General features: G+C 41.9%; 3 protein-coding genes across 3 annotated transcripts; 1 reads left to right on the top strand and 2 right to left on the bottom strand.

Moving 5' to 3' along the window:
- Positions 1 to 98: 98 nt before the first annotated feature.
- tvp23b (trans-golgi network vesicle protein 23 homolog B) lies at positions 99 to 2618 on the bottom strand. The gene is made up of 7 exons (XM_079757242.1): positions 2519 to 2618; positions 2131 to 2207; positions 1880 to 2024; positions 1261 to 1350; positions 958 to 1083; positions 734 to 862; positions 99 to 635 (listed from the first exon to the last, which is right to left on the bottom strand). Exons 1-7 carry the CDS (start codon positions 2528 to 2530, stop codon positions 609 to 611), a joined length of 606 nt encoding a protein of 201 aa, XP_079613368.1. The 5' UTR covers positions 2531 to 2618; the 3' UTR covers positions 99 to 608.
- Positions 2619 to 3316: 698 nt separating this feature from the next.
- On the bottom strand, positions 3317 to 7682 carry ghitm (growth hormone inducible transmembrane protein). Its single transcript, XM_079757440.1, has 9 exons — positions 7615 to 7682; positions 7226 to 7375; positions 6672 to 6774; positions 6321 to 6432; positions 5793 to 5934; positions 5333 to 5441; positions 4844 to 5032; positions 4133 to 4304; positions 3317 to 3949 (listed from the first exon to the last, which is right to left on the bottom strand). Exons 2-9 carry the CDS (start codon positions 7355 to 7357, stop codon positions 3868 to 3870), a joined length of 1041 nt encoding a protein of 346 aa, XP_079613566.1. The 5' UTR covers positions 7358 to 7375; positions 7615 to 7682; the 3' UTR covers positions 3317 to 3867.
- Positions 7683 to 11431: 3749 nt separating this feature from the next.
- LOC307090177 (carbohydrate sulfotransferase 3-like) lies at positions 11432 to 13247 on the top strand. Its single transcript, XM_079756752.1, has 2 exons — positions 11432 to 11534; positions 11751 to 13247. Exons 1-2 carry the CDS (start codon positions 11455 to 11457, stop codon positions 12988 to 12990), a joined length of 1320 nt encoding a protein of 439 aa, XP_079612878.1. The 5' UTR covers positions 11432 to 11454; the 3' UTR covers positions 12991 to 13247.
- The last annotated feature ends 811 nt before the right edge of the window (positions 13248 to 14058 follow it).

Raw genomic sequence — 14058 nt, 5'->3', positions numbered from 1 at the left:
TTTTTAACCCGCACTCTATGTATATAAAAAAACAAAAGCATGGTAACAGTTGGGAACATTATATAAATGTATTCACAAAGAAGAATGTTCCACACAAGTCTCTTTACATTAGTTATTTACAAATGCATTGAATAGATTACATTGTTACAGCCATCTTTACTATACCACATGTACAATATGACCATTCATTGAGGAAGATGCAATGAAAGCAAACACTCAACAACAAGACGTATGGAAAAGAAATGGGAGGATTTCCATGTCTTGTCATTGCAATGTTGTAAAATAATTTAGAGTGATTCTTTCAAACCAAATAACCCAAGCCCCAATACTCAGAAGTAGAAAAAAAACACATACACACACACCACATCCCTTTCAGATTAAAAAAACTGTTGCATCGCAGTCCCGGACTCCACGACAATGGAGGTCAAACAACATACTGCTTGTTTGATATAATAGTTAAAAGGAAAATGTATTCAACAACAAAATTAATCTTAACTTCATTTCAATTTGCATTCAGATGTACATTCAATCCCAACAACCATCCAACAGCTTATAAACTCTATACCATGGTGTTAAGGAGTATGCAAACTTGGTAGAATCGTCGAGTTTCACATCTCTTCAGTTTTAGACACAGCCTGTGCGGGGGGAAAACATATATTGCATTAAAAAAACGCATAAAACAACAATCAAAGCTGACATTCTTGAATTTGGCAAACACAAAAAGTCACAGCACCTGTTTGAGAAACTGCCTGCCCAAATAGTTGGTAGCCATATTCTTCAGGCTGGTCTTGCCCCCTGCTTTGCATCGCACATATCCGTACAGGTTGGCCCCTTGTAACACCACGCCCATGATCACGACAGCCTGTGCGGGTGAGACAAGAGAATACAAAAAAAGGTTTTCAAGAGTTGCATGTGTACAGCCTCACAGGAGCCTAGCCATCCAACGCCAACACTTACCAACCACTTGATCTTAAAGGAGAAAAGGGTGCTGAAGAAGAATATAACCCAGAGAACAGGGCACACCACCAGACCAAGCCAGAAGATGCGTGACTCAGAGTTGCCTGTCTGCTGCTTTCCTGTAGCCTATGGTTGGTGGAAAAAAAATACAAATGTAAATTGCAAGAGACTGGCACACAATGGACGTCTCTACAATGCAGCCCACTGAATTAAGCTAACCAGAATATTAACATGTTTGGATAGGGATGTTAACGTAGGGGTTCAATAACAAATAGTTAGCTTGCAGGCTGATGTACACCTCACCTTCCTTGACTCAAACACCCAGTGGTTCTCTCCATTGTCATCCACCTGGTTCCACCATCTCAGACCTACCATCAATCTGCCAGTGATGTTCTGTGAATAGATTATGCAATTTGTGTATTTAGGGTTTGCCAGGAAAACACACACACACACACACACACACACACACACACACACACACACACACACACACACACACACACACACACACACGGCAGTTCAAGTTTCTGCTTTTAAGATTTTTAAATAGAGCTAAAACTGTAGCTTCTGCTGCCCCTCCCACCAGAAATATATATATATATATATATACACACTGTTCGATACAACAATTGTATAGTATTTAAGAACTGATCAATTTCAATGTCTGTAGTATCGATGTGGATTGTCAGTTATTTTGCAAGCATTGACATAATCCCCTTCTTACATGCCTGCTGCATGCTGCAGGCCCGCTGACTTATTTGAAGAAGAATCTTGGCACTTGAAATACCATACCAACTGATAACCCCAAATTTTAGATTGGTAATATCCCTTATAAAAACATTGATATTTTGTTAACTACTAAGCAATACACAGCTGGTGACCATCCAGAGTAACGCCATCTAATCTTGTCATGATGAAATACCTTTACAGTCCAGAAGTCACAGGACAGCAAGAGGATTATAGTGACCATACAGGCGATGAAGCTGCTACTCCACACCTCACAGAGCAGGTATGCACAGATCGCAGTAACTCGGAAGAAAAGGTGGAAGAATGACGCTACTGGATGCCTATAAATGTACAACATAGATGTAAGCATTCACTTTTAATGTTCTGTAATGGACAGTAGATAGGATGTAAAGTATTACATTTATATAGAGTTGTAAGAAGACCCACTTCAAGTTCGATTTTTTTGACCTCTGCCCAGAATCCTCCTCTGCATCGAACAGGGACACGTCCTCATCATTGTCGTCCTGGGGGAACACAGTTGAAGAGTGACCTGATTGTTTGCATTTAACTTTGGTCGTTTGGCTTTTAAATCAACCCACCATATACTGGATTAATTGAATGTGCCGACCTTTTTTTAACTAATCAGCTATGGGCTGTACTTAAGTTGAGCTTTAACAGCGACCATTACAAGCTTACGCGAAATGAACCACAACGCGGCGACAACTGATGTCAGTACATTTGAGGAGAATTGTGTCGCATTGATCTATATACGAGGTTAATTAACACATTTTGTGCAGATAGCAGATTGTATTAATATAACAAAACATAAACTTACTTGTCTCATCATGATGCTTTTAGCAGGGACGTATATTAGCTACTTCCTGATATGTCACAATATTTGACAACACAGAAAAGACTCTTGTTCTCTGAAGATTTTGGTTGAACTCTTTGGCTTTCAGCCCATTACTGCCACTATCCGGTCGTTGTAGGAACTTCACTGACACGATTGTGTCCATCGTCTACTAGATATCCAGTTATTTAATCTGAGATTGTGTCCCGAATACGGTTAATTCGGGATATTCGGGATGCCAATGTGTACACACATTGGCAGATAAAATATAAAATATAGTGTGATAAATAAATGCATACATGCATCATTCTAGTTAAGTGTTTTTTTTTCATCTCCATTATGTTGTGCTTGCTTGTTTGGCTCACAAAGTTTGCTATGGTCCAGAATTATAGCCAGCTCTCCTAAAACGTACTCCTGATCTTTATATGGTCTGACTGATATCGCTGTAAATCTTAAGAGGGCTGTCATTATCCCTGTGCTTAGCATCCACAGAAAAGCTCACAGAGGAAACATGTCTAGTATCTTTTGGTTATGAATGAGCAGGTCAACAAGGTTATCTTTAGATCCCCATTGAGCACTCTCAGGTCAAATTAGACAAGGAGTAAGGTGTTGTTGAGGATAATCTTACCGCCAGGCCAGTTTGTCCAGTTAAAGTGAGTTTGTTAAAGTAAACATAAATTACTTGTTATCAATCACTCAAAATTGTACTAAAGTGTACGAATAGAACACCCATTTTTTTTTACAGTACATGTTCTCCTAATGCAAACAGAGGAAAAAAGAGAATTCAAAATTGTAATCTTTATTGATTTCCGAAATGAAGATATAGATCTGGCAGGAGTCACATTAACCCCACCTTACTAGTAGCATTTGTAGATTGTGTACTGTATAATAATGAGCTAAATACAACACATGTCTGAGCACTTCCACATCTCAAATTCATGAGTTTCCCCTTTGTCTCTTTCCCAAAACAGGATGATCCCCTCGTAAAAATAAATAGACATAAAAAATTGGAACACAATTCAGAAATCTCAAAGACCCCAAGAGATGCTGACAAATCTCATCCTCTGCAAGCGAGAGCAATAACAAATACTTTTGTATTTTTAACTCTTTTCATAAAACTTTTGTACGTTATTTGGAATACCAAAATTGACAAAACGAACAAAAGCACTTTTCCCCAGAGCACAGCAAGCATTTCCACAATGTGTTCATAAACTTGATTTAATTTTAAAACAACAAGAGGGCTGGTTGTAGGTATGCTGCTAGTAGACTGAACAAGGTGTTTGAGTATTTGAAGGTTGATGCAGAAAACACAAACACCAGCGGGCGGTGGTTTTCTATTTCTTCCTTCCATTCCCAGAGAGGATCATCACAAGCCTCATGAAGATGTTCAATGTGTCCATGTAGATGCCCATACACCTACAGAAAAGAAAATAACACATTGTCATGTCTTTCCACAAAGTCTTGTCGACAAAGCATTGTTTTAATCCAAACTATTAATGTGGATATACAAAATATGAGTCATGTTAGTCTAGTGGTGAGGATGAGTAAATCCCAGTGAAGCTTACATTGGCTTCACATTCCAGATTCACAGCTACTTACGCGTTGATGGGGTCGAATTTCTGAACGCCGTACAGTGGGTATGTCTCTGCCTTCTTGATGACCTTCTGCGTGTCGTAGAGGAGGAACAAACTGAAGAGGACCAGGCCTCCGTAGACCGCCACAGAGTACAGGCCTGCTCCGAACATGGAGGTGGGGGGCAAGAACATGGAGCCTGGAGGTGGACCGAAAGACGAGGGAGGAGAGTTAATAACCACGTCAATAGGCAGGTGGTTATGGTGTCGATTCGCATTAAAGCGGTTGATAAATGACTAAAACAGTAGTAATAAAATAAAGAAGATGAAGTTGAAGGACAGTAATCTTTTGGTGTCTTACAATACAATTGGAATTAGATTCTTGGGGTCACAATTTGATCTAAATCTAAACCTTGATTCAGTACATACGATTCCCAAATCATAATCGATTCAGTACATCAGAGTGCTTATTTCAAAATGTACTTCCAACCGCTGTGCGCAAAGAAAGGCGGTGTGGCAAATAGTGGCATGAAAGCAGAGTTAAGTGTATAGAAGATTGTCATTTTGGTATTTGAAGAAGTGATTGCATTAAGGTAAACAAAAAAAGGCAAACCTTAAACAAAAAGGCGTTATATTTTTTTTTTAAAAACAATAATGAATTGTGATTCATTATTGTTTTAACTGTGTTAATCAATTTTTTCCCCCACCCCTACTGAAGATCTTATGACGTTTTACAAACCGATGGAAGAGGCGAACACCACTCCGAAGCCCACCGCCAAAGGGCCGCCCATGTTGAGGAACTTCTCGCTGGGCGCGCACATGGCCACGGTGGAGAGGCCTCCAACGATGCCCGCCGTGTACCAGGCGGCCCTCAACATCAGGGGCCCTCCCAGGAGAGTCATGGGGGCTATGACTGCACCCATCACACCTTAGGGATGAGAAATAAAATAAGTGATGGTTTTTCATAGTCATCCCTAAAATAAATGTACATTTGTGCTTAATCATTCATGGTCTGGTCTTCAAGTTTAGTTTCCGTCTAGAGTCAAATTTAAGTTTCAAGCTGCTCATTAATGCGTAGTAATTCGTAGACTAATATTTCAGTCGGTAAGATACAGGAGATGAAAAAAATTGAGCGTTACACAACATCTACACTTAACAGCCAAATCACTGCGCTCTAGAAGTAACCGGTTACATACTGACAGCATACGCTGTCTGATTAGAAACATACTTGCGTGGAGGATCCAGGCAAGGTGTTTGGGCATAGGGCTCTGCTCATACGATATGGACCTGACCAGCATTCCAGCGCCAATCATTGCTGCGAACGTAGCTCCTATTGCCTGTGAACGTAAGCAATGTAGGTATTAGAATGCTAAATAGAAAATATCCAGTTATCAAATGACAAAGGCAATACTAATTACGAGTAGGGAAAAACCCTGAGAAAAGGATTGCAGATAAGCACAGGGCTGATTGCCTGTCAAAGTAGGAAATGTAAGAAAGGGAGATAAAATATATATATCAGGAGAACTGGAATAAAACTTATTACAAGCTACAACGGTAACACGAAACACCGAACCTGATCCGAAACTAAATGTGTCTGGAGAAGGCTAAGGCAGACAAGCGCAGGTAGATAAGTAGACAAGTGGATGATCACAACCAGGACATTGCATGATGGAAAGAGGTTGACTTACAAGCCAGGAACCCCTCATCATGAGACCCATGAGCGCCGGCGTCCGGCTCACTAACACGGCAGACAGGGCTGTGAAGCCAACGCTGCCTGCAAAGTACATGTAGGTGGAGTGGATCCTGTCCTTCACGTACTGCGGCCAGATCCTGCAGAGGAGACAAGACCATGGTGATGATGGTGGCATCAATAAAGAAACACGTCCAACGCTTACCTGAATAGCCTAATGATTTAGGATGTACTTCATATATTGGTGGTGTAGGTTAATACTTGCTTGTGTAGGGTTTTATATATTTCAAATTATTCCTAACATTTTGAATAATAGATACAAATTGTGATAGTTTAACAGCATTAAACTACAAGCTACTTTTTTTGTATTGGTATGCAAGTCAATTAGATAAATAGTATATTCAGGTGCGCCATGCATGCGATCATCAAAGTATAAATCATAATGACTGTATTGTTTGCCAGTATCGGGTTTGTCTTGTATCTGTGAAGACGCCTGACAATAGTGTGCCTGTTTAGGTTGACTTACACTGCTTTTTCAATGGCACCAATTTCGTTAGACATGCCTAGTCCGTAATAGCACAGTGCGCCAAGACCGACAGCTGCTCCTCCAGCCAGGATCATCCTTCCCATGCCATCAACTACAGACAAAGTCAACAACACGTTTAGTGCTTCACCCTAATCCACTTTGACTATCAGATTCAACTGCACTATTAACTAACGATACAAGTAAAATATGCTACAAGAACGGTGGTATAAGAAGATTGTGGCTCCAAAACTCTTAAGAAAGACATGAAGGTGTTTTTTTTCGGTCTGTATTGACAACACCTTAGTCCACACACTAAGTAAGGGATTTGATGGGTTAAGTGGCTGTATTCACTTTTCATGGCAGTTTCTGATGCTGGCTCAAAGGCTGCTTCCTTGAGCTGGTCTCTGGTGGTCTTGCTGCGACGGAAACCAAACCTGGCCTTGGTGGAATAACCCTAGTAAAGGAAAAAGTACACACATGCCCACAACAACAAAACATTACAAACATTAACCATTTCTTAATGCAAGTTATATAACTGATATGATAACACACCATCATTTGAAGCTTTGTAAACTATATTGATATTAGATCAGTGTGAGTATGATCAGATTTACAACTACAAAATCCAAAACCAAGTAGAATAATTCCTGGCCAATTATGTTTAATGCTAAGGCAGGAATCCGGATCATAATGTCCCCCCCATTCAATCCACATTAGCTAGCAGTGAAGAACACATTAAAAAGATGTGGCTGAATGCATGCCCCCACTTCCAGTGTCTGGAAGCGGTAGAGACCATATTTTAAGAAAACACATAGAAGTGGGGAGTAAAAATTCCTAGATAGATGGCACTGCTTAATCAAACGAATACAAACGAGCCAGACCTCAACAATGGAAATGAAATATACCTGATGGTTCCTGAGCAAAGGTTGCCATGTGGGCATAGCCTGGCTTCTCAGGGCAGAAGTGCCCTGTGCCAACACGGGACGGAGCCCCGCCACCGGGAGAGCCCTCAGGCAGGCTAGTCTCGCCACCAACATTGTGATTTGTTTTGTTCTCTGTTGGCAAACGTAGATCAATAAACAGATGACAACATAATAGGTATTTACAAGATTCCGGTCAAAGGTATGTTTGTCAGTTTTGACCCGAACAGTTAAGAGGAGCATGTTTAATCACATTGGCGTAAACACATAATAACAAAATATAGGATGTACATGGATAACATGACACATCATATACGCCATTCACATCAATAACCTTGTTAGACGGTCAAAATAATTGTATTCGTATTACTTACCAACACAGATTAGAAAATTGTTCACCTTTCTTGATGTAAGTGCGCAAGCTACTGACGCAACAGAATTTGCAACCTTCCTGAAGAGTCTCTGATTACGTCATTACTAATGGACCGATGCTGGGAATTGTAGTTCGTTTGGAACAGCTATGTAATATATCGGCCTACAGAAAACACACAACATACTGACTAAAATGTGTATAACTTAATATATTACATTTAAATATAATAAACTTTATTTCGCAAACCTTTGTATGCAATAAGTATACCCGAAATAATCCAGAAATGTAAACGCACAACATAATGTTGTACACTAGATGGTGGTATTTGCCTCCTTAATTTCTAGAGTAATAGTATGTACTCCCTGAAAATGACTTTCGAATTCGTATTTTAAAATATTAAAACAAAAATACATAAAAAGTTATTGTCCATTTTTGTCCATAATGAACAAGTCAATAAACAAGGCACTTTACGTGAAGGTAGACAGCATCGAGCATGTAGGCCTCCTGCTGGTGTTTTGCTTGACCTAAGTTTCCCCTGTGATTGAGTGAGTTGCAATTGCCGGCTTGCAACTCAATTGAACGATCTCAAACTGGAGAGGGGTTGGGAAAATGAGAGCGCAACAAGACGTAACTATCGAGAACTAATACTTTTTTTTAATTTTAGTTCACGTTAAATCAATATCGATAATTTAAATGGTATTAGATTTTTGACAGAATGGGGATATTTTACCTTTCTGGAGTCGCCCACGCAGGACAAACTTTACTTTAGGAACTGTTTCATAGAGGATGTAAGCTGTCACGCTATCTTTCGCAGCAACTTGTTGCGTTGAACAGATTGAACGGTGGGTATTGCCTGATGATTTTGGGTCTATTACCATACTTCGCAAACGATGTTTATAGTTTGAACACGCTTTCACAAAAAAACGATTTCCTATCATATATAGGTCCAACCCAAACGTGTGTGAACTATGTTTGTTTTGCAATATAACTTAACTCAACGGATTTCAAATGGCATCTTATATATTTCAGCTTCATTGTTTCCTCATGTACACTTGTGTGAGATTGCACTTGCAGTGGGGTGCGTGTGAGCAAATGTGTCCTATTATATTTAACGCACGAAATAGTGTGCTTCAGCCTACACCCTCCATAGAAACCGAATTACAATTGGTATGGCTGACTGATGTTAAATTTTCCTGTCACAAAGGATTTACATTAAATAACAGGCAGCTATTAATATAATTTGTAACAAGGTGATAAATGGTGCATTCACGGTTTCGTTATGAGCAGATAATCAAATGTGTCTCATGCCTCAGTGGTTTTTGAATATTCAGGAATGTCAGCTAATGGTGGTTTTACACAGGAAAAGTATTTTGAAATAAGCGTAGGCAATTTGGGAGGATCTAGCATACCATATAAATGATGAAACCTGCAGCCACATACTTTGGTGAACTAGAATATAGCTTTATCTTCCTTCCTTCCATCTCTGAAACATATTTGAGAAAAGATGCATATTTTTTCCACCACAGCTATAGTCTGATTTTACCAAACATAGTATTGAGAGTATGTTTTTTAATAATATGCATGACTGTCATTTTTTATTTAATCACAATCAATGTGACCTATATCAGTATAGGTAGGTCACAATTCCCCCAAATGTTTTATTAAAGTCAGTGAGCTATGAGGGGGAAATAAAACTAGAAAAAAAGAGGCTTCATTGTAGCGCATCCATGGTTTCTTCAGATACACTGTCAGCGTTTCCAACCAAAATAAAAGAGTAATTGGTCTACGGGGAGCATGTTGTGTCTCCGAGCATACACGACCAGCAACATATTGTTAGTTGCTTTGCTTAGTCATTGATAACCATGACGTGTGAGTGATTCTTTGAGTTCATGCCTTGCCTTTTAGCCTTTGGGACCTATGCTCTATGGTCAGAGGTCCTTGTGTTTTTTCCGTATGCACCGTGGTGGTGAACAACAGAGATCTGAGATTCCCTCCTTATGGGTAACCCCCTCCCATCCGCCTGAAATATCCCCCCAACTGTCCCTCAGTACAAACCGCCATTCACCATTTCATAAGCCGTCGTCATCGTTGCGTATTGACAGTGTTATACGGGAACCCTAAACCTTCCCATACTATCTCACAGAATTTCACAGGCCGTGTGCAACTATTCCCAATGTTTAGTTTGTGGGCCTTAAGGAGTGGGGCTACGTTGCCCGGACTATGTCCCCGGGTTAAAGGTCGCAGCAGCAGGATGTGAGAACTGGACGTCCAGACGTTTAGAAGAGTTGAACACGGTACAGCAGTCTGCCGCCATGTTACAACCATGTTTTAGCCATGTTACAAGCATCACGGTACTTTCCTTTCCTACAGAAGGCTTGTTTAAATGGGAAATCTAAAAGCCTCCCCTACTGTGTGGTTGCCATGGCGTTGACCTATGGTAGTTAGTCTGACTATTTGATACTTTAACAACTAAGTCATTGATATCCTCAATACTCGTGTGTCCCCTTATGCGGTTGTTGAAGTCATGGTCCATTTACATATTGCGTTACATATTTGGCATGTTTTGTTGCAGGGGCTACAGGCTTGTATTGAAATCCGAGTGGCAGGCATTGTGGCTCAATGTCGATGCAGGAATTTCAACTGTGTTCTTTTATGGGCCCCTTCTATTATAAAGAAATAACCCAACTGTGGCAGAAACACCAACTTCAATCAGAATTTCTTTTGGTTTCCATATTAGTTGAAGGTCTACGTTGACTTTAGTATCAGCTGCCATGCTCTAGCCATGCCACCCATGAGGTGAATATCTACTCCCACTATTGACATACAGGAGCAGCTGGAAAAGGCCTGTTTGTAGGTCCCCACTGGTGGTGTTAAGGGCACAACACAGTTTGAGGAGGCTCAGACGAAACAGGACTGTGGATGGTCTGTTGTCTATATTGAAGAGCCAAAATGAATCAATGACAAATTTTGGCAATGAGCTGCAAAGGTTTTAAGGTCAACGTTGCTCTGTTGTGGTGCAGCAGGTCATGCTTGGTGGGTGAGCATGCTCCTGTAGTTCCCTGGTGTGTTTAAAGATAACATGGTCCTCCACACAAGCTGACTCAATAAGGTTCCAAAGAAGCTCTCTTTCAAGACCCGGTTATTTAGATAACTATATTCAAAATCAGTCTCAAAAGTCGTAGTCTCTATCTTTAACTCCAGAAAGGGGAAGTACCAAAATAGTTTTTGCTTACAGCTGTATATTCAGCAAGGGCCCAAGCAACTACATCCTTAAGGTAAATTATGGGCATTGGGTAAAATTGGGATCTTAATATTGTCATGATCCTACTGTTGGGTAATGTTAAGCTGGTGTGTAACTGGTTGTCGTGCTAACTGTGGGAGTGGCTCCCTTGATTGATTTTGATTATGGTCACCTGAGAGATCCAAGATGGCGGACACGTGGCCAGAAGCTAGGTGCCTGCCAGCTGTGGTTTGTTACCACTCATGTGTCTCGACTCCTGCCTAGACAGAGAGCCGTTTTGAATATCCATTGGGGTCGTGACCATATTCAATTACCAATATTATTGTTGTGTACGTCACAATTGGTCTGAACTGACAAATGATAGTGTCATAAAACCGAAAACCGACGCTGCATCTTTAAGGACAGTTGAAGTTCTATAATTTCCTCCACTGTGACTGACAGTTTAATGTTCATTTCATTGACAGGAAGAAGCATCAGCCACAATGGGGAATGTAAATAAGTGGAGGGCTCTTTAAGAAGTCCACCGAACGCTCTCGAGATTGGCAGAACCTATTAAGAAGCAGTCTGTAACAGTACATCCAACCACAGCTACATCCAAGGATGAGGATCAAATACACAATATCCATTGTCTTTTTCTTGGCACTTGTTATTATCGAGAAGGAAAACAACATAATTTCAAGGTAAGCCTATTTCAGTGATCAATGAAGCGCTTTTGTGTTTCTTCAACAGCCTCTCCGTTTCTTTTACCATTTTGCGCCAAGGACAGCTCACTAACCTGACATCCATTTAGCAACATAAAACGTCTATATGTCCTGTGCTAAGTTTCACTTCAAGAACCGCATACTTTTCGTGTTTACCAAATAACGTGCCATTGTGACTCCTCCCCATGTGTTCAGGGTGTCCGATAAGCTCACCTTAAGGCAGACGCCTCGCACCCCTCTGGAACCTGTGCTGTCCTCCCGTGATCTGCTGAGACACAACGGCTCAGCGAGCTTGAAAAACGCATCCCCCCGCGAGCCAAACCCGGCCTTCACCCTGTTGAAACGGCGCCTGGAGAACCGCACCCAGCACCAGCCGCTGGGCTCGGGCGGCCGGAAGCACATCCTCCTATTGTCCACCACCCGCTCGGGCTCCTCGTTCATGGGCGAGTTCTTCAACCAGCAGGGCGACAACATGTTCTACCTGTATGAGCCGCTGTGGCACGTGGAAAAGATGCTGACGCTGGCGACCGGCGGCGTCAACAGCACAGCGGCCAACTGGGCCTACCCGGAGGTTCTCCGGCAGCTCTTCCTCTGTGACTTCTCCCTGCTGGAGAGGTTCATCGAGCCGGCGCCGGTGGCCCACGTCACCGCCGACCTCTTCCGCAGGAGCTCCAGCAGCTCCCTGTGTGAGGACTCTGTGTGCAGTCCGGCAGTCAAAGGCGTGTTTGAGCATCACTCCTGCAAGAACCGACGCTGCGGCCCTCTCAACCTCACCCTGGCCTCGGAGTCCTGCCTGCAGAAGGCTCACAGGGCCATCAAGTTGGTCAGGGTGCGGCAACTGCAAACCCTGCGCCTGCTGGCCGAGGAACCGGGCCTGGATGTCAGGTTCATCCAGCTGGTGCGGGACCCCAGGGCCGTGCTGGCGTCTCGCATGGTGGCCTTCGCCGACAAATACAAGAACTGGAAGCAGTGGGCCGAGGATGGGGACGTGCCCATCGACGACGTGGAGGTTAGTAAGCTCAAAGGGAACTGCAACAACCTGAGGATGTCGGCCGAACTGGGCCTGAAGCAGCCACTGTGGCTGCGTCGGCGCTACATGTTGGTGCGCTATGAGGACATCGCCCGGTTCCCCCTGCAGAAGGCTGTGGAGATGTACAATTTTGCTGGAATTCCGTTCACTTCAAAGGTGAAGGCCTGGATCCTTAGCAACACACAGGCCTCCAAGGAGACTGGTGGCATTTATTCAACGCAGAAGAAATCCTCGGAACAAGTAGAAAAATGGAGGTTGAATATACCTTTCAAAGTAGCTCAGGTCGTTCAGAAGGTTTGTGGGTCGACGTTGAAACTGTTTGGCTACAAGTTTGTAAGCAGTGAAGAAATGTTAACAGACAAATCAATAAGTCTGATTGAAAATAAGGTTTTTAACCCTAGGTAGGACTTGCAAACCTTGGAACCCTCAAGAGAAAGTTTTTGGGCTTGAAAGATAGATAATAATTTATTAGGGGCTACTGGCCTCAAAAAGATATTTTCTGATAAAACACTTTAAAGTGCTTTACTATTTAAATGAAAGAATGTTAATAAACAATTGTCTTCAACAGTCATATTGCATATTGTTTGTTCTTGTAGGGTCGTTGTGGTGGGACAACACTGTTCCTTTCTGTTGGTATGAAAGGAAACTATTGCGGTAATCTGTTAGTGTCTGTGCATGTGAAAACGTAGCTTTTAAGAAAGCCGAAAGAGATATTACTGTACCTATGTACTACAGATGTGTGTGTGGGGGGGGGGATCACTTGAAGAAACGCTTATGATCAAATAATGTGCAGTCAACAGAAGTTGCTTTTTATACCAATGAGACCTGTAGTGGAATGTACTACATTGCCCAGCTCCAACAATGAGTGGCCTTGTAAACGTTATTGAAGCATGAAAAGCCCATTGCCTAGCCATGTTAACCTAAAAATAATAAGTGGTTTTGTTTTATGCTTATTTATTTTTCCTGCTGTTGAAGCATCATTATGGACTCCAGGTTTGTGGGCACAATGTACATCACTCCTTCCTTCTGCACGCTTTAGGCACTTTCTGTTTCGCGTTCTGATGTCGATCTGCAGGAAGCTGTACAAGAAGAGAAAAGCAGGCTGTTGGGATCCGTTCTGTAGGAGCAGCTGTTTGGGTTGCTCAAATGTATGCTGACGTTTGAATCTGCAGCTGGCTTGCATGGTTGTGTGAGGATTGTGGGGAAGGTTTGTGTCCCTGTTGACATAAGCCTCATGGCTAGTGTCTTTCAAACAGGGGGTTGATCTCCAGGTCTGTCAGGCTGTTAGTTAACATACACTCCTGCATGTGCATTTTGTCACAATAAATGTCAACTCCCAGTTATTGCATGTTATGTTATTTTTTTCTGATGTACGTGATATTAGGATCATGCCATATAATGCTTCTTCTATAACTAGGGTTGTGTGGTTTTCCCAATACATAAACTTGTACTACTTACTTCATATCAACCAGG

This window comes from Pollachius pollachius, assembly GCF_949987615.1.
Source record: "Pollachius pollachius genome assembly, chromosome: 19".
Classification (NCBI taxonomy): Eukaryota; Metazoa; Chordata; class Actinopteri; order Gadiformes; family Gadidae; genus Pollachius; species Pollachius pollachius.
Note: the sequence above shows the minus strand (reverse complement) of the source record. Positions and strands in the feature narration are given on the sequence as shown.

Excerpts from the sequence above, each read along its gene's own strand:
- LOC307090177 (XM_079756752.1), top strand. The coding sequence starts at position 11,455 with ATGAGGATCAAATACACAATATCCATTGTCTTTTTCTTGGCACTTGTT. Across the intron at positions 11,535-11,750 it reads GAAAACAACATAATTTCAAG|GGTGTCCGATAAGCTCACCT; the intron begins GTAAGCCTATTT and ends CCATGTGTTCAG.
- tvp23b (XM_079757242.1), bottom strand. Across the intron at positions 863-957 it reads CCTTTAAGATCAAGTGGTTG|GCTGTCGTGATCATGGGCGT; the intron begins GTAAGTGTTGGC and ends TCACCCGCACAG. Across the intron at positions 636-733 it reads GCAGGCAGTTTCTCAAACAG|GCTGTGTCTAAAACTGAAGA; the intron begins GTGCTGTGACTT and ends CCCCCCGCACAG.
- ghitm (XM_079757440.1), bottom strand. The coding sequence starts at position 7,357 with ATGTTGGTGGCGAGACTAGCCTGCCTGAGGGCTCTCCCGGTGGCGGGG. Across the intron at positions 5,442-5,792 it reads TGATGAGGGGTTCCTGGCTT|GCAATAGGAGCTACGTTCGC; the intron begins GTAAGTCAACCT and ends TTACGTTCACAG. Across the intron at positions 3,950-4,132 it reads AAATTCGACCCCATCAACGC|GTGTATGGGCATCTACATGG; the intron begins GTAAGTAGCTGT and ends TCTTTTCTGTAG.